General features: G+C 50.1%; 1 protein-coding gene across 1 annotated transcript in view; it reads right to left on the reverse strand.

The window, feature by feature from the left end:
• Positions 1 to 18,127: 18,127 nt before the first annotated feature.
• The window catches only part of LOC119390418 (uncharacterized), a 31,116-nt gene continuing 24,807 nt past the window's right edge, over positions 18,128 to 24,436 (reverse strand). Inside the window, exon 8 of the mRNA XM_037658035.2 lies at positions 18,128 to 18,338. Coding sequence (XP_037513963.1) covers positions 18,182 to 18,338 — 157 coding nt within the window. The 3' untranslated portion in view covers positions 18,128 to 18,181. The remainder of the gene's footprint in view (positions 18,339 to 24,436) is intronic.

Raw genomic sequence — 24,436 nt, forward strand, 5'->3', positions numbered from 1 at the left:
TTGAAGACAGCCAGCATAATTAAATAGCACAAAGACATGAAAGGCACTCACCCACTTCCTTCAATGATTGGCTTGTCTTTATCTTGGCAGGTTTTGTGCTACCCTTCCGCACCACTTGAGTTACCTTGGAGCATATTTCAACACAGCACTGCACTTCCGCGTCGACATTTACTTCCCCTGTGGAAATATGCAGTCAGGTATTAGGCTTCAGTCTAGTTCTCATATAATCTAGTGTTATGTCAGGGTTCCCAACCCAAACTTCCTTGCTTTGGCAAGGCATTCAAGCTGGTAGAACGTCTGACGCAAGCGTCTGACACTAGCGAGGTGCCTGATGCAACGGGTGCCAACCAAAGCCGGAGTCTCATGCAACCCAAGGCAACAACCCACGAGCGCGAGGAGACTGAAAGACGAGAACACCACGAGCGCGAGGAGGCCGAAAGACAAGAGCGCCTCGAGATGAAAAGAATAGAATTGGCACTCCCTCAGTGTTCGCAGGTGCCTAGCGTAGCTTCTGCGATGGTTCAGGCCAGCGGTCATAGAATTCGGGACCAACCGCCACCGTTCGTAGTGGGCGAGGACATGGCGAAGTATCTCGTAAAGTTGGAACACGTCTGCGATAGAAATGGCATCGAGCGGTCTCTTTGGGTACAGAACCTGGTCGCTGAGCTGTCCGAGGAAGTATCCGACGTGATAACGTGCTTGTCGAGGGAGGCGTTTGAGAGCTACGACGAGGTTAAGAAGGCTCTCTTGAGAAGACATAAATTGTCACCCGAGGCTTTCGCTAATGTTCTGGTATGCAAAAAGGGGGAATGAGTCACTGTCTGATGCAACCAACGTCAACACCAGCGAGGTGCCTGATGCAACGGGTGCCAACCAAGGCAGGAGTCTTATGCAACCCACGGCAACTCCTGCGGTGCGCCTGACGCAACCGACGGCAATTCCTCACGCTGCGGGCGGCAAGCCCTCTCATCCACGGCTCCGATTCCAGGCAGCGACCAACGGCGGTTCCTGCTTGGAGGCTTCGAAGTACTGGTTGATGAAAGGGATCCCAGGGCTATAAAAGAGCCAAGCTGCACAAAGAGACAGGGACAGCGAACGAAGAAATCTGGGGTCGTCGTCGCACCTCAGTGCGAGCCAAATAAGCTGTCGGACCCAGTGCCGAATATGTAACACGTCCTTTTATATGTATATAAATTTGCCTTAACTCACCGTCGCCTTGTCCGCTTCGTCTATCAGCTCTGCGCAGATGCAGCCGCAAGCTGAGACAACCGATACCCAACAGTAGTTACATATTTTTCTTGATGTTTAAAACTACAGATTACGTGGTTTGCTTCACGTGCTGTACAAATATGATATTTCTTTTCAACGTACTAGTGGCATAGTTAAAAATTGCCCGATTTTGTGTAATATGTATTAGATGGGATTGCTGTTCGTCATTCATAAACCGTCTTACTATGCAGTAGTTAACAATGGAGCTTCATATCATGGTCAAATTGAAAGGTCTTGAAATTGCAGAAGCTCTTTTTCTCATTGGGTCCCCAGCTTTAGCATGCTGTCACCTGTCTCTGTCGTGATGACCATTCACTTGCGGGACGAGGCTTAGCCTCCATCTTCACAGAAGTTCTCACGTATCTCAATATTTCCAAATACGACTTGATGACCTGTCATTTCTCCGGTACAAAGAAGTAACGTTTTATAAAGTGGAGATACACGCGTCCACTTTGGATCGCGACGAAGCCTGCTCTGGATTGAAATGCTTGAACACAATCGGCACTGCTGTGCAGCTTGTGCCAGAGCCGAACGTGAGCCTGACATTCGATCACCAATATCGCAATCGAAAGTGCTCCATCGGACAACCGCACTGCTTGGAAAAAACGGCCGCAATGGAACTCGTGTTCAGTCACCAGAACGCAATCAATACCCACCTCCTGCGTTCTCGGCCTCGTTCATCTAACACTCAGCACCGAGGTCCACAGACATGGGAGGGGACACAGCTGCCTTAATCTCTGCGTCCGTGCTTGCCTGCGCGATAACAGGCGTCATCACTTGTGATACTATCAATAAGCGAGAGCACCCTTTAAACAGTATGAACCTGTAGTCGAGGCCGCCTGGGATGTCAACCTTCTGCAAGGGGTCACACTCCACACCCTAATTTGAATAATGCGCGAGCGGGCACACTACGACAACTACAGACAAAAACGTATATCACTCCAGCCATGCCAAACAGAAAGGATCCAGACTTTTCACCTCACTGTCAGCACTGTAATCACGTGCACTGCAATTTCGAAGATATGCTCTGGCTGTGCCTCTTTAATTCAGGGTCAGGATTACCAGACAATCTCTCCTGGGAGGCTGCCATGTGCAGCGTAGAGCTCAGCAACCAACTGCTGGTAGTCCAGAGGGCCCAGGACATCGCCGAGAGGCTCCAGCTTCCGGCACCTTCCAGGGTGGAGCCACCTGGCTGAGCTAGCGGCACCTCCAGTCGCGTTCAGCTTCTGCCACTTTTGTACCACAATAAATTTCTCACTCACTCCCTTACTGCATAGTAAATAGTCGGGTTAGCATCTGCATGTACATGGTGTGGCGCCGACTCCGAGTCCGGCGGAATTATTTTGCGGAAGCCAGGCTCGAAAGGCAGTTCGCAAATGCGCTACTCTTACGTGGCGTCCAATCTGTGCACACACCGGTACCGCGGACGAACTCAATCCATTTTTGGCGGCGAGGGCCATCCGCGGGAAATCTGTGCATGTTTGCGCTGAACTATGACGGCGATGGGCAAAAGTTAACCAAGCAGTAAAACCCCGGCATATTCACACTTATCGTGGAGTCAATACCGCTATATCAGCAGTGTTTACAGAGGTGGTGCGTAACATCTGCCAACTAGCACAACGAGTCAACAGCGGAAGAAAGCACAACCAGCACACCCAAAGCCACAGGCACGGAGGAAGAAACCGCAGGTAGCGAAAGCGCAAGGGCACAACCAGCAACCAGCCAACACAAACTCGTGACGTAGGTTTGTTTAGGCTGCTGCCGCGTTGATGTCGGCGTGGTGAGGGGCTCGCATCTCGCTCAGTCGTGCGGCACGCATTTTAAAATTGATTTTCAATGTGTTCTAGGCAATATTGGCCCTTGATATTTCGTATACGTTGTGGATGGCTCCACACATCTCTTTCACTCATGATCTCGCCTTCGAAATTTTCTGTCAGTGCTCCTTTAAGGCATTCACAAAATTGTACTCCGGCTATTGGAAACGCGCCTAATGGGATGAACGCGTAGCAACGACGCGTTGCAGGAGCTAATCGCGAAGGCTATGGTCAAGATGCGTTGCTTCATTTTACCGCTCCCAGACGGCGACGCACCCCATTATGACATTTTCAAATAAACAGAAGTTTATTTGCGCTCAAATATCTATATCATATTGCGCTACACCCTCCGCATAAACCTAAGTTTCAAAGCGCTCCTTCTAGGCTTGAAACAATTAAAGCTCACTCCAATGCTTCTCGGAACCTTCTCTAAACTGCGATAACCAGTGCTAGAGAAGTCTGGTGAACTGAGGGGAAAACATCAGGCACTCACCACTACGAGGTAGCTGACGCCGGGTGATCCCACCGCTGCCACCACTGTTGGGTATCGGGTGTCTCAGCTTGCGGCTGCATCTGTGCAGAGCTGATAGACGAAGCGGCCAAGACGACGGTGAGTTAAGGCAAATTTATATACATATAAACAGAGGCGTTAGATATTCGGCACTGGGGCCGACAGCTTATTGGGCTCACACTGAGGTGCGACGATGACCCGGGATTTCCTCGTTCGCTGTCCCCGTCTCCTCGCGCAGCTTAGTTCTTTTATGGCCCTGGGATTCCTTGCATCAGCCAGTACTCCGAAGCCTCCAATCGAGAACCGCCATTCGTCGCTGCCTGGAATCGGAGCCGTGAATGAGAGGGCTTGCCGCACGTTGCGTGAGGAATTGCCGTCGGTTGCGTCAGGCACACCGCACTAGTTGCCGTGGGTTGCATGAGACTCCCGCCTTGGTTGGCACCCGTTGCATCAGGCACCTCGCTACTGTTGACTTTGGTTGCATCAGACAGTGTATCGATGTTGAATCCACTTGCGTCAGACGTTCTACCAGCTTGAATGCCTTGCCAAAACAAGGAAGTTTGGGTTGGGAGCCCTGACATAACACTAGATTGTATGAGAACTAGACAGAAGCCAAATACCTGACTACTTATTTCCACAGGGGAAGTAAATGTCGACGCGGAAGTGCAGTGCTGTGTTGAAATATGCTCCAAGGTAACTCAAGTGGTGCGGAAGGGTAGCACAAAACCTGCCAAGATAAAGACAAGCCTATCATTGAAGGAAGTGGGTGAGTGCCTTTCATGTCTTTGTGCTATTTAATTATGCTGGCTGTCTTCAAAATAGTGTACTCATGCCCGACTGTGATGCCAGACTGACCTGGACCAGCATGACTGACTAGCATGCCATACTGACCTGGACCTTCCAGAAATTTTTTAATGGAGGATGATGATGACGAAAAACATGGTGATTACGAAAAAAGAGTTTGGGAGCCAAAGCATGACCCCGCTACATGGTCGGTGTCCTAGTCCAGGACAGTGCATGACCAGGCCCCGTCTCGCGCCCGTCGCACCAGAGCCCGTGGCGACTCCAGTTAGGAGCAATTACGGGGGGCAGTCTTCCATGCCTCTCGTGAATGGGTAGGGGAAGGGTGCAGGTAGGGATATTGAGTACATGCCCACACCATGTGGAAGATATCACAGGTCTCCCCACAGTGTGGGCACCACCCATCCGTTTTCGGATCGTAGTGCTTTAATATTGCAGGGCAGAGTAGAGCACCTGTCTGCAGGCGCCATAAGGTTCGCTCATCCGCCTTACTCAACCCCTTTGCAGGAGCCGGGAAAACGCGGTGAGTGTCGCGATAATATGCGAGAATTTCTTTGAACCGCAGCAGCGGTGTAAGCCATAAGAGCCAGGGTGAGGAGCCCGGTGGGTAAGCGCTCGGGCGGCCGCGTCAGCGGCCTCATTACTTCGTAAACCCTGATGGCCAGGAGCCCATATAATTCGTTTCGGGGTCGGATCAATGGCAGCTCGTTTTAGAATTTGGCCGGCTAAGGGGGATATCACCCCTGCCAAGTACTGAGCACATGCGTTACGGGTGGAGACATGGCATCGGTGCTCAACACCATTACAATCGGAGACACCTATGGAACATCAACGTGATGTCCATGACAGCACGTATGGGCCCACATTGAACAGCTCAACTGCGTGAGTGGCAAGTTTTGTTTGCCTTGTTTGAGCATGCTACTGCATTCTCGTTAATGCCGTGACTTCGGAGTAAATCTCTCACCTACAAGGTTTTTCTGTCCCACAAGAAACTGAAACTATCAGAAGAGTAGCTTACTCAAGGCCCATAAATGCACTCAAGGAAACGAAGGTTGAAGGCCAATATTTCTGTCTACCACTCTGCTAGCTTGATGAAGTACAATATGTGGCAGCCCTCGGGCATTGGTAGCGTCCCTGTTTGCAAGTTATAGCATCATGGGCATGCCCCCACAGTTATGGCTTAGAGGCTATCGTTCTGCCAAGCATTAGGAATGAAATATGGGCCACGAAGTCACATTCTGGCAGTAGTTAATTGTCTCTGACTGTGTCCACGCGCTCCATTTCTCTGCAGCACATGCATCCCAGCTCTACCTCCACTGGCTTGAAGCGTCCGCACTGGCACCTGTAAGCATCCCGACACCATGTTTCACATGCGCACTGCTGTCATCGCAAAAGTGTATCACCGCGCAACGATACATCCCCAGTTGGGCATATTATAGGTACTTTTTAGAGCCTTCATTAAATTACGCAAGAAAACGAGCATATTAAGCATATAAACGAGCTATACAGTGACTATCACTCTATCCGTTCTACGTTCAAAGGAAATCTTGATGAAATGTAGAATGGCTGAGCGTGTCTGCGAACACAAGGTATACTACATGATATCTTCAACCCTGGCCACGTAGCAAGGAATTTTTTTCGGAAGGAGGGGGGGGGGGCACTTGCAGAAAACCTTGACTATTTGAGAAAAACACCTATTGTCATTATTTATTTTTGCTAAAAACGCCTACTTCACTAAAATTTCGGGAAGGGGGGGGGGGGCCTAGGGCCCTATCCCTGGCTATGGGCCTGCTTCAACCTTTCTTCTTGCTTTGGTGTTTTGCGTCGTAAAAATATGACATCATACACTTCAGAACAGAAGGACATCACTGTTATATACCGTACACGTGGCGACATCGGACACGAAGTTGTACTTACGATTGAACATTTCCGACGCGCAGGTAATTGTGCAATACGCCCTTGATTTCACTGTCGGTATCACTTTCCGAGCCGATGCTGTCGAGAGGGTCAAATTGAAAGTGGCTGGCCACGTCTAGCAAGGCGGCGACTCCTGCCTTCGAAAAATCGTCTTCGGATGATGACAATGACGACGACGACGATGGCGACGACATTGTACAGACGACCTGTAGCAGACAAACTGTCAGTACGGCGCCCGCTCTCGCGCGCCGCCTACGTCCCGATTTTGCGTGGTCACATGGCCAGCTGTGTATACCTTGCCTCTGGCACTGCTCCTGCCTAGCTCGGTGCTCTTTAAAACCCAAACTGCGACTGGGAACTCTAACAACGTCGCGAACGAGGTTTCCAGACGTGATAAGTGGGTCGTAAGCTATATATTGCAACAAAAAAACAAGGTGCAAAACTTTTGTGTCAGTGCTCCTTTAACACACCGCGAAGTGGCGACTTAGCTCAAGCCTCGGCTTCGCTCATAGAATCCATCCATATTCAAAATACCTCTGTGGACGTGTGCCTGTCTCCGTAACACTGCGTTACACGCTTAGGCTTGCCCCGAGAAAAGTCGCGGCCGGGCTAGAGGGGAGACACGACGCGCATTGCGTTTCCCCTTGAGTACGGCTGCGGTGTTCTGTTTGCTCTTTAACATGCGGCGGAATGGCAACAAAATGGACCTTAGTCGACGCTCTTCTGGCTGTCACACCACTGTACAGGCGCCTCAAGCATTTTCGCCTGCAACAAAAATGCGGCTACCGCTGCCGCTGTCGCGTCAGCAGTCGTGCACCATACTCAATAGACCTCTGTGGCGGGTCGATACAAGAGCAGGAAAGCGTGAATTTGGCACCAGAGAATGAAATTACGAAGAGCAAGAAACGAAACTCCCTTACTTACAACGAAAAACAATCTGAATATAAAAAGAAAATATGGTATGATGCTGTCTGTTATGCTGTTAGCATTCGCGAACTACCTGCAGCCACGTAGTAAACAGGGTGTGCGCTTCGGCTCCGTCGCATCGGCTGTGCTTTCATAGAAAGCTGTCACGAGTAAGAGCTTTCTTACAACCGCCACAGAGTGTGTATTGCACGCCTGCACCCCTTCAAAGGCGACGACTGCAAAAGTTTGGCCATTTTCGCTTAATGCACGACCGCGTCATCTGTGGTGGCAAAAACAAAACCCTGAATAGTTGCCTATGCAGCTGCACTACGGATCTTTTGATATGTGGATGTTTCACAAATGTGATGTCATGGCCTCCTCATAGCACTGAAGCTCTTTGGCCGGCGCTATAGTGAACCAGAACATGTATCCTAGTGGTGCGAACGGAGGAGCCTGGCACTGCAGCGGCTGAAATCGAACGTGTCTCCTCGCCGCAAGGATCGCGGCTGCACTTTTTTCTAGCGCTCCGATGCGTTCGCCTATAGTGGACTCACTATGCGGTGCTCTTCTCCGCAGTTATTATCATTATTTATTTTTTGACAAGCGTCCAGAGCTGACCGCACTGCCCGGCGCCGCCCTTGAAGAACGGTGAGACGCCGTGAGCTGGTGTATCAGTGGCGTCTGAAATATCGTATATATAGCTGCGTCTTAGTCGAAGCAGCTGTAGTGAAATGTAAAGAAAAATATAAGGGTATGATAATAAATTATAACGATTCGAGTTCACTGAGACGCCGCTTAGACACCGCAGTTGTACGTCCTCAACCGAAAGCGGAGAAAGCGCGCATCAAGGCACCTTAATGTGTCCGCTGACACGTGACATCGCGTAGTTGTGAAGGCTTTCCAAATGTTAACTAGCGTATTTCGGCGTGGTGCCTCAAGAAACTGCTTAGAAAGTCATCTCGCTTTCTTCTATTGTGTTGACTTGCAAATAATAAAGACGAAAATTATCATCCCCAGCGTAATGTCCACTTTTCGATCCCACGCACTCGCTGCGTGCGAGTTGCCTAAATTTAGAACATTATTCTCAATCGCGGGTACAATTACGTATATACGTTGTTTCAGCCACCTTAAACAGCTGAGTACGATATTCCTTGGAAGTTAGTCGATGACATAACCGTTCTCTGTTAAACGCGTTATACGGTTTTATTTGGGCATCCGCAGCTGCTCTGCGGACGCAGCCTGCCAGCCATTCCCAATGACAGGCTGCGTTCACATATATGTAGCGGGCGCTCAACTAAAACTGTCTATTAATGCACGGCACCGCTACAACGACGCGGAACGCGGAGAAATGCACACAAGAAACGCGCGCAAGCGCCTACAGCAGAAGGGGCGGTGCGACTAGAAAAAGTTGTATTGGCGCCACCTGGATTTTTCTTCGCCAAGAGGAACGCCTGAATCCTCCCGTTCGCGCCACTAGGAAGTTGGTTCTAGTTCACTATAGCCGGCGCTGCGACGACACTTAGGACTAGGCACGTGGAACGAACCACGTGATCAACGTGCCGATACGTCAAAGAAACGTCGGCGAGAAGTTCGTGCCATCTCGTGGGCAACGTCTGAACAACCACACTGACGCAGCTTGGACACAGTGGCGCGACTTTGACAGTACTCGAAAGTCAGATTTACGGAACCAGCCGTTTTCTGGATTTCTACCTGGAGTAGTGGCTACAGGGTTACCGTTCGGCATATTTGAACACGAGCCAGAAATCATAGCCATGACATTTAGTTTTGTCGCCAAGTAGAACAGAAGCGGTATTATGAATAGAGCTTTTATTGTTGAATAATTAATATTTTAATTTCGAACGAGGGAAACCAGAGAAATAGGAGCACAACATTTCCCCCGTGTACTTAGGCCCGTGTACTTAGATTTCGGTGCACGTTAAAGAATCCCAGCTGGTCGAAATTTCCGCAGCCCTCGACTACGGCCTCCCTCGTAATCATATCGTTGTTTTGGGACGTTAAACCCTAGATATTTTATTGTTATTACAGCTTTCCCCCTCTTGCTTCGTCTTCAAGCCCCGGACAATTTGCAAATGTATGAATGAGCCCTGCATGTAATTTATGTAAATAGAATTCTTGTGTTCAAACACTTGAAGCCACCGACGAAATTGGCTAGCAGAACTTACCACTCTAGTGTCAAGTAGTGATATGCAAGGTGGCCATTCCCGCTTCACCTTGCTGGGGATCTGCGTTTTTGTCAAGTGAGCACAAAAACACGCACTGAAATATAGTCGCGCTAAAATTTTTCGGCGCGTTCACAATCGAAGGAAATGGTCCGTAGCCTGTCTAGGCCAAGGAGGTTAAAAAAATTGCTGGAGTGGCGATTATTGCGCAAGAGTGAAGCCATGCCCACCAAAAGATGGCGGCTGCGCCCGCCATCTTAGTAGGGGCATGATAAACCATCAGCGTTTGGCGAAGGAAAGCGCGCGTTTTCTCCGCACGCCAGACGAGTTTAATAGGGCAACATTTACGGGTCACATACTGCTCCAAGTGTGTCTTTGTGTTACTAGTTTTCGGGAATAAGCCTCAAAGTCATGGCAAATTATATTGGAGATCAATCACCTATATTGCTCTCGACGGGTTACTTTTGTCGGCAACAACAATCTTTTATTTTATAATTAACGTAGTAATTACATTAACCGATCAAAGCCATTCGATCTCTAAGTAGGCACCACAAGAAAAGAGCATGTTACCGAGCTCTTTGGTGGGCAAGAGCTGGCTTCACTTTTGCTGACAAGGCGTTGCGATACCTTCCACTCCAGAAATTTTCTTTTAACCTCCTTGGTCTAGGCAGAGGCCAGCATGAGCAGCGCGCTAGTCGTGCGTTTGCCAACATGCACGTATTTTCGTAATTGTCGACGTTTGTCAATATGCACGCGCTTTCGCCTATGGCACGAGGTCATCGCTCTAAGACCTCATCTCTGCCGCCAAGAGTGAAAAAGAAAGCGGATGAAGGTTGGAGGCGGATCTAGCATTGCGTTATATGGAGCCAAATGCTCGTACGGTGCTGTGCCGCACACTCATCACTGGAGGCCGGACTTTTAGGCCCTAAAAAGCGCGTCTTAGGTGCCAAAAACAGGGAGGCGAAAGAACGTTTTAGGTCTCCAATACCGTAAATAAAGGCGCAATAAAATAGTTAATGTAAATAATTTCAAAGAAAGACGTGCGCGACCTCTGTCCTGTGAAGATGGAACACTGGTATTACCATTTGAACGCAGCCATACAATTGTCTTTTGTCCCGCACTGTTCGTAGAGCACGGTCTCTCCGCTTTGTTTGTAGCTCGGCGAGTCAAGTGACCACTGTCGAATCAATACTCTCTTAGGTGTCTTTCCTTTCGGCATGACTGAGAAGGGCAGAACAGGAGTAGATAGCCATATCTCTAAAAGACCAGAAGGGAGCGATTCCTCGTACTGGCTGCGTCGAATTGCGTGGATCCGATTTCTTAAAAAAAGTATATTGCCACGTACGTTTCTTATCACTTTTGCTGCATTCGCCCACAAAGGCTGTCGGCAACGCTCAGCGCAAACCGCGCCTCATTCTTCGAGAAGCTTCACGATTGTTGTAGATGATTTCGTTAAGATTGCGCGCAAGACGCGAACGCTCGAGCTCATTCTAGAGATTGCGCAACCACCAGCGATATCGCTGGAAAGTTCGATAGCACCTGTATAAAAACCGACGCGCTTGACCACTTGTCAGTTGATCGACGGACGACGCCCTGTTCGCCGCTATCATTGTACAGCGTGTATTGCTGTAGTTCTAGTTCTCAATTTCCGGCCACAAGTTCGGCCAAATAAACAGTTTCACCCTGCAAAGGCCGACTGCTGTCTTCGTCGACGTCACGACCACGTGACCTGGTGGAGGTGCTGCTTCATGATCCGGACGCCACCGCGGAGCGCTGACCCAAGCCCAAGCCGCGAAGAAGACGACTCTAAGGACAACCCGGATCCTCGAACCAGCCGCCGGCAGAAAGGACTACCCCCCCAATACGAACCCCTACCGGACAAGACCAGGATCACAGCGAAGAAGACAACAGGCACAATGACAGCCGCTGGGGCGCCTACAACGGTCGTCATGCGCCAACAGAGGGAGCCGCCGACATTCTGCGGATCACCATGCGAGGATCCAGAAAGCTGGCTGGAGGCATACGACCGGGTTTCCGCGTTCAACAACTGGGATTGCAACGAGAAGCTACGCCATGTCTACTTCGCCCTTGAAGATGGCGCAAGGACCTGGTTCGAGAATAGAGAGTCCACGCTAACATCATGGGACCTCTTTCGCACCGGATTTCTCGACACCTTCACGAGCGTCATCTGGAAAGAAAGGGCTGAAACCCTTCTCGAGACCCGTGTACAGCTCCCCAATGAGAACATCGGACTGTACACCGAAGAAATGAATCGCCTCTTTCGCCATGCCTACCCCGCCATGTCCGAAGAAAAGGAAGTTCGATTCCTGATGCGGGGAGTGAAGGAAGAACTTTTCGCCGGACTTGTGCGCAACCCGCCGAAGACGGTCTCGGAATTCGTTTCGGAGGCCACCACAATCGAAAAGGCACTAGCAATCCGCACTAGGCAGTACAACCGCCGCATGCCGATGACGAACTACGGGGAAGCACATGCGCTGGGCTCCGACAACCTACGTGAGACGATCAGGGCGGTCGTACGCGAAGAGCTGCGAAGGATGTTTCCTGCATCGCAACCCCAGGTCCATTCCATAGCCGACTTCGTTCGCGAGGAACTTCAGCATTCGCTAGCAGTTGCTGCACCGTCGCAACCTGAGCCGGAAGCGATGACTTATGCTGCCGTTGCACGCCATGCTGTCGCCAATCCGCGCAATCACCAACGCCCCGTGCCGCCGCAGTTCCGCCGCCAGACACCGCCGCCACCTCCGATGCCATCCCGCCCGCCTACAGGCCAACGCTACACACCCCGAAAGACCGACGTTTGGCGTGCCCCTGACAACCGACCGCTCTGCTACCACTGCGGGGAGGCCGGCCACACGTACCGCCGCTGCCAGTACCGACAGATGGGGCTACGCGGTTTCGCCGTCAACGCGCCGCGCCCGCAGCCAGGCGAACGGCCTCGCGACATCGACGACTACCTCAACGGAACACAGTGGCAAGAACGAAGACCTTCCCGCTCCCCGTCGCCCGGCCGTTACATGTCACCGCACCGCCGGCAGTACACTGGCCCAAACCGGAGCCGGTCGCCTAGCCCGTATCCGGAAAACTAAGGGCAGCAACCGATGGAGGTGCGGTTGCTGAACGACGAAAGGCTGAAGATCCTCCGCCGTCGACGACGACGCCACGACGATGTTCTGAGCCCCCGCCGCACGCCGAACGACGTGCTGAAGACGAAACTTTGCGACCGGAAGCAGACCTGACGACGCAACGCGGAAGCAGCGGTGCAAACCGACGTAGCCGTGACCCGACGCCGCGACATAACCGCAACGCAAGACGGCGGACTAGCGACCTCGACATTCTGATCGACGGCCACAACGTCACCGCTCTCGTCGATACTAGAGCCGACTATTCCGTCATCAGTGGGCCGTTCGCAGGAAAGTTGAAGAAAGTTAAGACTGCTTGGGAAGGCCCCGAGATCCGGACCGCTGGAGGTCATCTGATAACGCCGATTGGTGTCTGCACGGCGAGAGTCACCATCAATAACCAGACTTATCCTGCGAGCTTTGTAATCCTACAAAACTGCTCCAGAGATGTGATACTTGGAATAGACTTCCTAAGTGACCACGGCGCCGTCATCGACCTGCGGTCTGAGTCGATAACACTAACCTCAGACAAAGCGCTACAGCCCCACGCGACGCCAGGGAACCATGCACTGAATGTGATAGAAGAGCAGGTGACCGTTCCGCCGCGCTCCAGCGTCATTATTTCCGTCGGCACCGAAGAACCCGCAGACCTTGAAGGTGTCATCGAGGGCGATCAGCACCTACTTCTGAACCGTCAGGTTTGCGTCGCAAGAGGCATAGCCGAGCTGCGTGATGGCAAAGCAAAGGTAGTGTTGACGAACTTTAGCCACGAATATAGGCACCTCAACATTGGTACGACGGTTGCCTACATCGACGAATGTGTGGCCGCCAGCAATGCTTTCGCCCTCTTCGATGCTGCCGAACCTGCTTCGACGAATCGAGGTCCCGAACCAGATTTCGACGTTAACCCGAGCCTTCCGAAGGTCAAGCAAGACCAGCTCAAAACGCTGCTCCTGCAATACAAGGACTGTTTCTCGTCGTCATCGCGGGTCCGACAAACGCCCCTTGCGAAGCATCGCATTATAACAGAAGAAAATTCTCGACCACTCCGTCAGAGCCCCTACAGAGTTTCGACTCGAGAGCGCGACGCGATAAAGAGACAAGTCGACGAGATGCTACGCGACAACATCATCCAGCCGTCCAAGAGTCCCTGGGCGTCACCCGTAGTGTTAGTGAAGAAGAAGGACGGGACACTGCGCTTCTGCGTTGATTACCGGCGCCTGAACAAGATCACGAAGAAGGACGTGTACCCCCTCCCACGGATAGACGACACCCTGGATCGACTTCACAACGCGACGTACTTTTCGTCGATGGACCTCAAGACCGGCTATTGGCAGATCGAAGTAGACGAAAGAGACCGAGAAAAGACCGCTTTTATAACACCCGACGGCCTTTTTGAGTTCAAGGTCATGCCTTTCGGTCTTTGCTCGGCACCTGCGACGTTCCAGCGCGTCATGGACACCGTACTGGCCGGATTGAAGTGGCAGTCGTGCCTTGTGTATTTGGACGACGTCGTGGTGTTTTCCTCGACCTTCGACGAGCATCTCCGGCGGCTTGAGGCAGTACTTCAAGCAATCAAGACCTCGGGACTGACCTTGAAGCCAGAAAAGTGCCGATTCGCGTATGACGAGCTCTTGTTTCTGGGTCATGTGATCGGCAAGTCTGGAGTGCGCCCAGACCCGCGGAAAACAGCTGCCATCGCCGACTTCGCGCCACCCACCGACAAGAAGGCCGTGCGCCGATTTCTCGGCTTATGCGCCTATTACAGACGCTTCGTCAAAAACTTTTCACGAATCGCCGAACCACTGACGCTTCTCACGAAGACTAACGTGGAATTCAGGTGGGAAACGGCGCAAGTGCAAGCCTTTCAAGAACTTAAACGACGCCTGCAGACGCCACCCATACTTGCGCATTTCGCCGATCGCGCCGATACGGAAATCCACACCGACGCAAGCAGCGTAGGACTCGGCGCCGTCCTTGTGCGGAAGACTGACGGGCAGGAAAGGGTCATCAGTTATGCTAGCCGGTCACTATCCAACGCAGAAGCCAACTATTCCACAACAGAAAAGGAATGCCTTGCCATCATCTGGGCTACGTGAAAGTTTCGCCCCTACCTCTATGGCAGGCCCTTCAAAGTTGTCAGTGATCATCACGCCTTATGTTGGCTAGCTAACTTGAAGGACCCTTCAGGTCGTCTCGCACAATGGAGTTTGAGGCTTACCGTCGTGTACAAGTCCGGACGAAAACACTCCGACGCCGACTGCCTGTCTCGTGCCCCCGTCGACGCGCCGCCGCAAGACGACGACGATGACTGCTTCCTCGGAACTATAAGTACCGATGACTTCGCCGAAAACCAACGAGCCGACGCGGAACTGGGGGGCCTTATGGAGTACCTCGAGTGCAAGACCGCCGTTGTTCCGAAGGTATTCAAGCGGGGACTGCCGTCGTTTTTCTTACGGAACAGCGTTCTCCTGAAGAAGAACTTCTCGCCACTTCGAACCGACTACCTTCTTGTCATGCCCTCATCATTGCGACCAGAAGTCCTCCAGGCCCTACACGACGACCCGACGGCCGGACACCTTGGTGTTTCCCGCACGCTCGCCAGAATACAGGAAAAATACTACTGGCCACGCCTTGCTGCCGACGTCGCCCACTACGTTAAGACTTGCCGAGACTGCCAGCGACGGAAGACACCGCCGACTAGGCCAGCGGGACTTCTGCAGCCAATCGAACCACCTCACCGGCCGTTCCAGCAAATCGGGATGGACCTACTGGGGCCGTTCCCGACGTCGACTTCCGGCAATAAGTGGATCGTCGTAGCAACTGACTACCTCACCCGCTACGCCGAGACAAAGGCCTTGCCCAAAGGCAGCGCCGCCGAGGTAGCCAAATTCTTCGTGGAGAACATCGTCTTGCGACATGGCGCCCCAGAGGTCCTCATCACAGACAGAAGTACCACCTTTACTGCGGACCTAACTCAGGCGATTTTCACATAGCGAGACGAGCCACCGCCGCACCACCGCCTACCACCCGCAGACCAACGGCCTCACCGAGCGTCTAAATAAGACAATCGCCGACATGCTGGCCATGTACGTCGACGTTGAGCACAAGACATGGGATGCCGTCCTTCCGTACGTGACCTTCGCTTACAACACGGCCGTCCAAGAAACGACGCAGATGACGCCGTACAAGTTGGTCTACGGAAGGAGCCCGGCGACGACACTCGATGCCATGCTACCGAACGTCACCGACGAAGAAAAACTCGACGCCGCCGCTTACTTACAACGTGCCGAAGAAGCTCGACAGCTCGCCCGCCTGCGCATCAAGACCCAGCAGCACACCGACAGCCGTCGCTACAATCTTCGACGACGCTTCGTGGAGTACCAGCCCGGCGACCGTGTCTGGGTCTGGACGCCAATACGACGACGCGGACTGAGCGAGAAGCTTCTTCGACGATACTTTGGACCATACAGGGTACTTCGACGTCTCGGCGCACTCGACTACGAGGTTGTCCCCGACGGCATCACGAACTCTCAGAGGCGCAGAGCTCGACCCGAGGTCGTGCATGTGGTGCGCCTTAAACCGTACTATGCTCGTTAACGCACCTGAGGACTCTAATGTTTGTCTACTTAGTTTTCTTTAGTATTGCGTGTATTCATGTTCTGTTTTTAAGCATCGAGACGATGCTTTTTCAGAGGGGGGCATTGCCACGTACGTTTCTTATCACTTTTGCTGCATTCGCCCACAAAGGCTGTCGGCAACGCTCAGCGCAAACCGCGCCTCATTCTTCGAGAAGCTTCACGGTTGTTGTAGATGATTTCGTTAAGATTGCGCGCAAGACGCGAACGCTCGAGCTCATTCTAGAGATTGCGCAACCACCAGCGATATCACTGGAAAGTTCGATAGCGCCTGTATAAAAACCGACGCGCTTGACCACTTGTCAGTTGATCGACGGGCGACGCCCTGTTCGCCGCTATCATTGTACAGCGTGTATTGCTGTAGTTCTAGTTCTCATTTTCCGGCCACAAGTTCGGCCAAATAAACAGTTTCACCCTGCAAAGGCCGACTGCTGTCTTCGTCGACGTCACGACCACGTGACAATATTACAATGAAAGCGAAAGCCGCATGCACATCACATTTTTCTTTTTTTTTTTTTTTGCTCTTCACTCTTCTGTACCCCGGCGGTTCTCCGCGGTCTCGTATTCGCCAACCACTCACGCCATGTAAGCGCGACGGCTTGTGCTAGCTGGCACGTCCCATTTCACTCCTGCTGGTGGTTCCTTCCGGGAGTTGGTTTCACTAGGTTGAACCCATAGAGTTACGAGCTGTCAATGTTGCGCGGCAACATGAATGACAGTCTCGACAACTGTCATTCGTGGAAGTGAAACTTGACGCTAAATAGTGTTCATATAGGAGCCAATTTTCAAAATAGCCATTTACAGGCATTTGTCTGATATCCGGTCTCTACTCATCACTTATCACATACGTGGTATAACGTTTAAGAACAAAAGTAGTTGCGACCATAAGCATGCGCATGAGGGGGAGCGCAGTGTCTGCATTTCGTTACTCCCGTCATTATTTAAATATCATGGTTAGGGCCACGCAGGTTTTTGATGAAAATCATGGACCATGATTTTCATGCATGGATCATGGATGAAAATCATGAACCCATTGTGAAGCATGTGTTTTACCCTTAGGGGGCGAGGTGCCATTAAAATCTGAACCCTCCCCTCAATGGGGAACTCTGTGCACATCGTGAATGTCGAGTGTCCACGCGGACACGGGAGAAACGAAATCGTAATCCAAACAGTAGAAGCGTTGCGATTCCCCGGGAGTAAAGAAGTTCAACCGATCTTTCTTCAGTAAGTGTGTGGTTTCTGTGTTCCGGGACAAGGAATGGCATTCTCTTGGAATTCGTAAAGCCTGGCAGAAATATCGCTGCACGAAAGGCAATTCAGCAATCAGGCATGGCCCATCATTGACAATGTGTGGCCGCATTGCGAAGCTGCAAGAAAGAAGCTCCTGCAGTGTTTTCGGTTGGAAGCGTTCGGTCATCCACCATTGCAGACCGGCGCAGAGAACTGGTTGAAAGAACAGGCACCTGCCATCTACGAGGAGAGCTGGGGCCATGCTACGACAATCGTGAATCGAAACGAATGTGGAGAAGTAGCTGATATGTGTATCGGAAAGTTCCGAATAAAGCAACATTTCACTCTCTCCGAATAAAGCAGTCTTAGTTTTCACTCTCGTTTTCACATCCCGACCAATAAGACCTTGAAAAGAAAGAGTAAAAATAGTCTTCGTACCATAACAGAACAAAGCATGGCGATGCTTCCTGCAAAGAAAGACACGGCTTTTGCATGACTCATGTTAATTCGCGTGCGCATTAATATATTTTAATTTATACACTTTGTTGACGATTACTTCTGCTCTGTCCAATTCTTAGTTTCTTTCGTCTTCGTCATATTGTAGCGCTGCAAAAGCATCATTATTAACTCGAATAAACTTCTGCACTTATTCGTTATTCGTTTGTGTTTGCGTGATTGACCAGGGTGTAAAGTGTATGTAGACAGCAGATGAAGACGAGGCTACTGAAAAAAAAACACCCAGGAGGCCTTTATTACGCGCGGCGTGTCATCGCAGCTAATAGTACACTCCCGGGTACTCCTTTTCTGTCTCCTTCTTCAGAGACTTCGACGGACCTTTGCAGAGGGCACCTTTGGAGTACATCGGCCGCTCCTTGGCACAGCCGAACCGGTTTGCGAAGAGCGGGTTGTTCATAGCGAAAGGTATGTTTACCCTGCGGGAAATCATTTCGTATAAGACAACTCAAGCAGCACAGCACATTGTTTACACGTTCGCAATTGATGGCCCGCGAAAGGCCCGGTCAAGCCACTGCAAAACCCTTGTTGGCAAAGTCAGCTTATGAGGATGACAACAATGATCCATCGTAACCAGCCAAAATACAATATTGGTACCGCCATCGTACAAGCATGGCAACAAAGACCCATCATTCACACCCAACATAGAATATTAGCACAACCATCGTGTAAGAACGGCAACAATGAAATAACGTTGCCAGCCAACGTACAATATTGGAAGCGCCGTTGTATAAGATGGCCATAACAGTCTATCGTTCTCAGGCAATTAGCAAAACTGGCACTTCTATTCCATAAGGCAACAATGACACACACAGGGTCTTGATTACTAAGTTGGCATTCAGTGTCGCACAAAATATGTCCTAAATAGTTGGACAAAACTTGTTTTACAGATGTTGAGCAATTTAAAATAAAATTCTCAACTGAGTTTTACGAGCTCCTTGAAATACTTCGATATGAAAGGAAACGCAAAACAAAGTAAAATCGAACTTTGCAATGCTTGTAAAAATGTGCGATTCAGCCAGCATATACATGAGAAAGCCAATAGAATTCTAGTTTGCTTCGCATTGGGTCTTTGCACCGACTCTACCACCGAAAATTCGTGCTTGCCCACCGAAATTATTCTGACGGCTTTATTAGCGGCGAACAATCAAAACATATGTGACTTCAGCCGCACCGCGTATTTTTCTTTTTGCTACAAGACTCGTTGGATCATTGGATTGCACTATTTTTGTGTGCGCGCTACAGCGATGTGCTGTCCAAGACTGCTATATCGCCCGCGAAATCTCCAAATGAACGATCAGTTATGTCTGCACTCTCAACGCTTCAAGCAACCAGACGTGCTCACTTCAAATGTTCTCGGTGTTCGGGAGGCCGGAGAAGCAGCGCGACGCCACGTTTTGCTCAGGAATTTTACATCCTCTCTGACGGCAGTGGGGTAGCGTGGTGGTGGCTGGTCATAAAACACTGTCACTTGACGGCTGCTCCACCTGCTACGGTTCAACAGCGGTTACGTGTTTGAAAAGGAAGGGGGGAGGAGGATGGCGGGAGACGACGGGACCTCGGAATATGCGTGCGTGTTTCAGCCTGTTGTGGCCGGCGGCTCTCCTTTGTTAGTCAGTAGCGGTTACTTCCCCTCGTTTGGGCTCCCTGCATGGGCGAGCACGCACGCACCCTTCCGAATTCGGGGGGTGATGCCACAGTGATAAACAGCTGCCTTGCGCTTCTTTGTACCCGATGTGTACTGACAACTCGCAAACTCTCAGCCGGATTTTTGTGTTCCTATCGCGTTCAGTAAGTCGTTCCTTCTTTCCATCGCATGTTACTTGCCGTGTTTTTCGTATGTGAAATATGTGCTGCGTTTATAGTCTACATTACCACGTATTTTATTTAGATTTGTTTGTTAATACCCCGTCTCTTCGAAGGACTTCCGGTCGAGCACTTACTTCCTGGTTTCACAATGCTCACAAAACGTCTTGTAAAAGCTAAAAATTGTATGAAATCAATTGCTCGGGTTGCGTTTAAGAGCTAAGTAGATACATATGATATCGAAGCAGCATACTGAAGGTAAGGGCAACTATCTGTCAGGATAATAATGGTAATTGAATGAATTAATGGTTTTCTTGCGAGCAGCTGGGATCGTTGTGCGAGTGCCACTGCCCGACACCAAAATCAAGGATTAGGGTTGCCGCCAATTTTTGTGAGCGCAGCTCTTAGGCGCCTGTCCCTGTGTTGAGTGTCGTCGTCGTCGTCATAACCGGCAGGACGAACGAGGACGAAAGAGAGCAAACGCGGAGCGCAGCAGAGGATGAAATTAAGCGATAGCGAGGAGAGTGCGAGGAGGAGGGAACGATAGCGGCGAGACGACAGATTCCGCGGCGGCCATCCGCGGCGCCACAATAGTCCGCGCCGTCATGTGGTCTCCGATTACGTCATCACTAAGGTATGCGGCGAGGGCGTCCACCGATACCATGTTTGGAAATAAAGCGCTGCATGGACGGAGGCCTGCCTGCGGAGGCTGTTGTGAATCATAACTGGAAAACTTTTCGGCGCAAATCGAATGAGTACACATAACACAAAGGAACAGTACGGGTGCCAACTAATGTTATTCCACAGTGGAACGAAGATTTTATAGCACAGTCAATACACATGCTCAGGTGTGTGCGCACCACTTGTTTTTCTTACCAACCAAAGAACAGCAAGGTGCTGCTGAGAAAACTTCGCTCTTTATTTTGAAGTAATAGTGAAGCTGTGATGATGCAGGCGGTCGCCTTTTTGTCCCCTTATGCAATACGCCTCTACTACTTCTCTCAGTTTTTTCCTTTGCTCTGCCTCTAAACTTTGCTTTGCTGAACTTCTGATAGCATTCACACACCTTGCAATGCGTTGACATTAGGCTGCAGAAACGAACACCGTAAAAATGGTTTCGGCAGCTTGATCATCTCAGTTATGAACCAGCACCAACTAGCTCAAACGAGGATTCTGCTGTTGTGGAACGCGCCCATGCGCTGCCTTCCGCGGTCTCCCCGTTAGCGAGGCCGTCGCGCTAGGCTCAGTCTGCGGCGGTTGATGTGAAATTGGCTGCACGAAAGTGTCCGCGTCAGTTACACTGCTCACGGCATTCTCTTCCTGATGTAAACTGTGTGCCTATATAGAAAATAGTCTCAGCCAGTTCTTTCTGAATAATGAGCGACGAAACCTGTGGAAGTGCGTCGTCTGCCACTGCTGCAAACAAGCTGCCCGAGCAGAGGCTCAACGTCGCCGACGCCAGAATCCAGAGGTGCGCGCCGCCGAAGGTCAACCTGATCGCCGCCGCTGAGAGGACGCAGAAGTGCGCAGTGCCGAAGCAAAATCAAATCACCTAAACAGCTGCGCTCAAAATTCGCGTTAGGCGGTATTGTAATCGCCGGTGATCTTTTTTTCTTATTTCTCCCGTCTTTCTTTTTTTCTTTTTCTCGTAACACGCCTTGCACTTGCTATTGGGGCAAACGCTTATTATATCGCCTCACGTTTGAATATACGTCGAATTCATCTCTATATCCTCCACGAGTAGGTAGCGCGCATAGTTACGTTACGTGACTTTTACGAGCTATCATTCATAAAGAGGTAGGCTCACACACTTGCCAGTAAATGTCTCCTGAAAATACGGTGTAACTTTCTGTAGAGCCCACGTATCAGCACGCGCAAACATGTTTCCGGCCGCCAAGCCATGGCCATGGCGATCTTAGGACCGCGTCGAGTGCCGCGCAGGACGACTGACTTGATGCCCGGTAAGAATGTATCACTTTGTCATGCAATATCGTTTGATTGAAAAACTGCCAGTTGGGCGTGTTGGTATACATCCATGATGGTGAAGCGCGAAAAGAAACGGAGACTGACGAAGAACACAGGCCACGATGCTACTAGCAACTGAGTTTATTTAGATAACAACGCCTACATATAAATAAAATGTCCGTCATCAATGAAGCCAAAAATTTAACAAGTGATCATAAAAGAAACAATCAGGCAAAAGATAAAAACCGCGCATGCACTACTACCAAGGCAACAAACGCACTTCCATTTTACCTTCTCTAAAAAAGCAAGTTCACATTCCGAGGGCAATATAGATCGCTGGATAACGCAATCATTGCCACTTCTCCTGATATGATAAGCCTCAACGATCTCCCTGACAGTTCGATCGGCGTCCTTGTCAACCACAGTGCTTTTTTTTTGAAAGTCAGGTTTGCACGTGCACTCTTTACAGTGCATTGCTGGATGTGAATACGGTGCCCCTTTCAATACTTTCGTGTTCGCGATGACGTACATTTACGCATCGGCCCGTTTGGCCAATGTAATACTTTCCGCATGTAAAAGGGACATCGTATACCACATCCTTTCTGTAATTGAAAACTTGGTTCCATGCCTGTTGCCACACCCATTGTTGGTTTCAGTACGTTTTTTGTTTGCAAACGTTTGCACTGCAGGGCATATCTTAGCCAACTTGTTTTTGACCGAGAACAGTGCACGTTTTAAATTTTTGGCTTTAATGATGACGTACGTTTTATATATACGAGGGCGTTGTTTTCTAAATAAGCACAGTTGCTAGTAGGGCTGTGTCCTGTGTTCTTCATAAGTCTCCGCTTCTTTTAGCGCTTCACCATCATGAATCTTTTGATTGTTTGCTTGTGCTGACTATTCGGCTATAAAAGAAACTGCAATTTGACCATCCCCGAAAAGTTAAAAATAATGCTAGGTCTTCACGTGCCAAAACCCCGGATTCATTCACGCCAGCGGAATCGAACCCGCATTCACTAGCTCAGCGGCGCGAAACTTTACCTGCTAAGCTGCTACTGCGGGTGTCTTCCCAAAACGTAATACCATTTGTTAGATATGAACACGACATTTTTTAGCGCTCATACGATCTGCTAGGAGTATATACACCATTTTCCGGACACGCTCAAGGGCCGCCATCTTGGACTGATAAAGTTGAAGTTTTGTATCCGTATCAAATAAACAAACAGTGCTACGGTGAACTCGCACGCACAACAAAGCTTGGGTCGGTGCATTCAATGTTTCATGACCATGATCATTTCATATTATGACATAGAAAACAGGCAGAACAATCGCTTATCAGTCCAAGATGGCGGCGCCTACGAATCGAAAATAAAATCGTGTATAGCCCAGTCACGCACTGAGCTGCGCCCTCTGGCTGGGACCACACAAAACTATTGAAAAAAAAAAGTCAGTTTCGGCGCAAGGGCAAAGCAGTGATGCGATAGCAACAAATTGGAATGCCATACGAAGAAAATACGGCAGATCCCACGCAGTGTGGGAATCGATGTTGTGCGAAGCAGTCCGCAAAGAGCTGCTACATCGCCTTGTTTGTCTTTGAGACAAGTGAAATCATTCAGGCCATGGTATCTAGTTCACTATATATCGAATGTTTGCCATGCATGCATGCATGTACAATCCGGTATATATCAGGCTAATGAAACGTATATTCTGGATTATACAATGCATGACTTGCCATTTATGTTTCTCATGCATTAGTGTCATGCCACACAAATTTTGGTATATATCCTGCTAACAAAACGGCCGGAAGCGCACCATGGCAGTGTCATGTAGATCGTAGCGTACATGACATGCATGTCATGATTCGCATGTTAGGACCTGTCATTTATGTTCGTCATACAGTCCCGTCGCGCAATACAAATTTTGGTGTATATCAAGCTAGCGAACCAGCCCCGAGCGCACCATCAGCATGGCATGCATATCATGCCGTACAAGACACGCATGTCTTCATGTTGCCATTATCATTTATATTCATCATACAGTCTCGTCGCGTAATACTAATTTTGGTGTACATCAAGCGAGCGAAGTGGCCACTTGGGCACCTTGAGCGTGGCATGTAAATCATGTCGTACGTGACTTCCATGTCACGATTTTCACGTTACCACCTGTCATTTGCATTCGTCATACAGTCTCGTCACATAATACCAACTTTGGGGTGTATCAGGCTAGCGAAATGCCAGCGAGCGCACCATGAGCGTGGCATGAATATCATGCCGTGCATGACTTGCATATCTTGATTTTCACGTTAGCACCTCTGATTTACATTCATCATACAGTCTCGTCGCGTAAAACCAATTTTGGGGTATACCAATGGAGCGAAATGGCCGCGAGGGCACTATGAGTGTGGCTTGTATATCATGTCGTACATGACTTGCATACCATGATTTTCACGTTTCCGCCTCTGATTTACATTCATGTACAGTCTCGTCGCGTAATACCAGTTTTGGTGTATATCAAGCAAGTGAAATGGCCACTAGGGCACCGTGAGCGTGGCATGTAAATCATGTCGTACATGACTTGCATGTCCTGATTTTCGCGTTACCGTCGCTGATTTACGTTCATCATGCAATCTCGTCGCGTAATACAAATTTTGTGTATATGAAGTGAGCGAAATGGCCGCGTGGGCACCAGGAGCGTGGCATGTTCATCATGTGGTACATTACTTCCATATCATGATTTTCACGTTACC

This window comes from Rhipicephalus sanguineus, chromosome 4 (genome assembly GCF_013339695.2).
Source record: "Rhipicephalus sanguineus isolate Rsan-2018 chromosome 4, BIME_Rsan_1.4, whole genome shotgun sequence".
Lineage (NCBI taxonomy): Eukaryota > Metazoa > Arthropoda > Arachnida > Ixodida > Ixodidae > Rhipicephalus > Rhipicephalus sanguineus.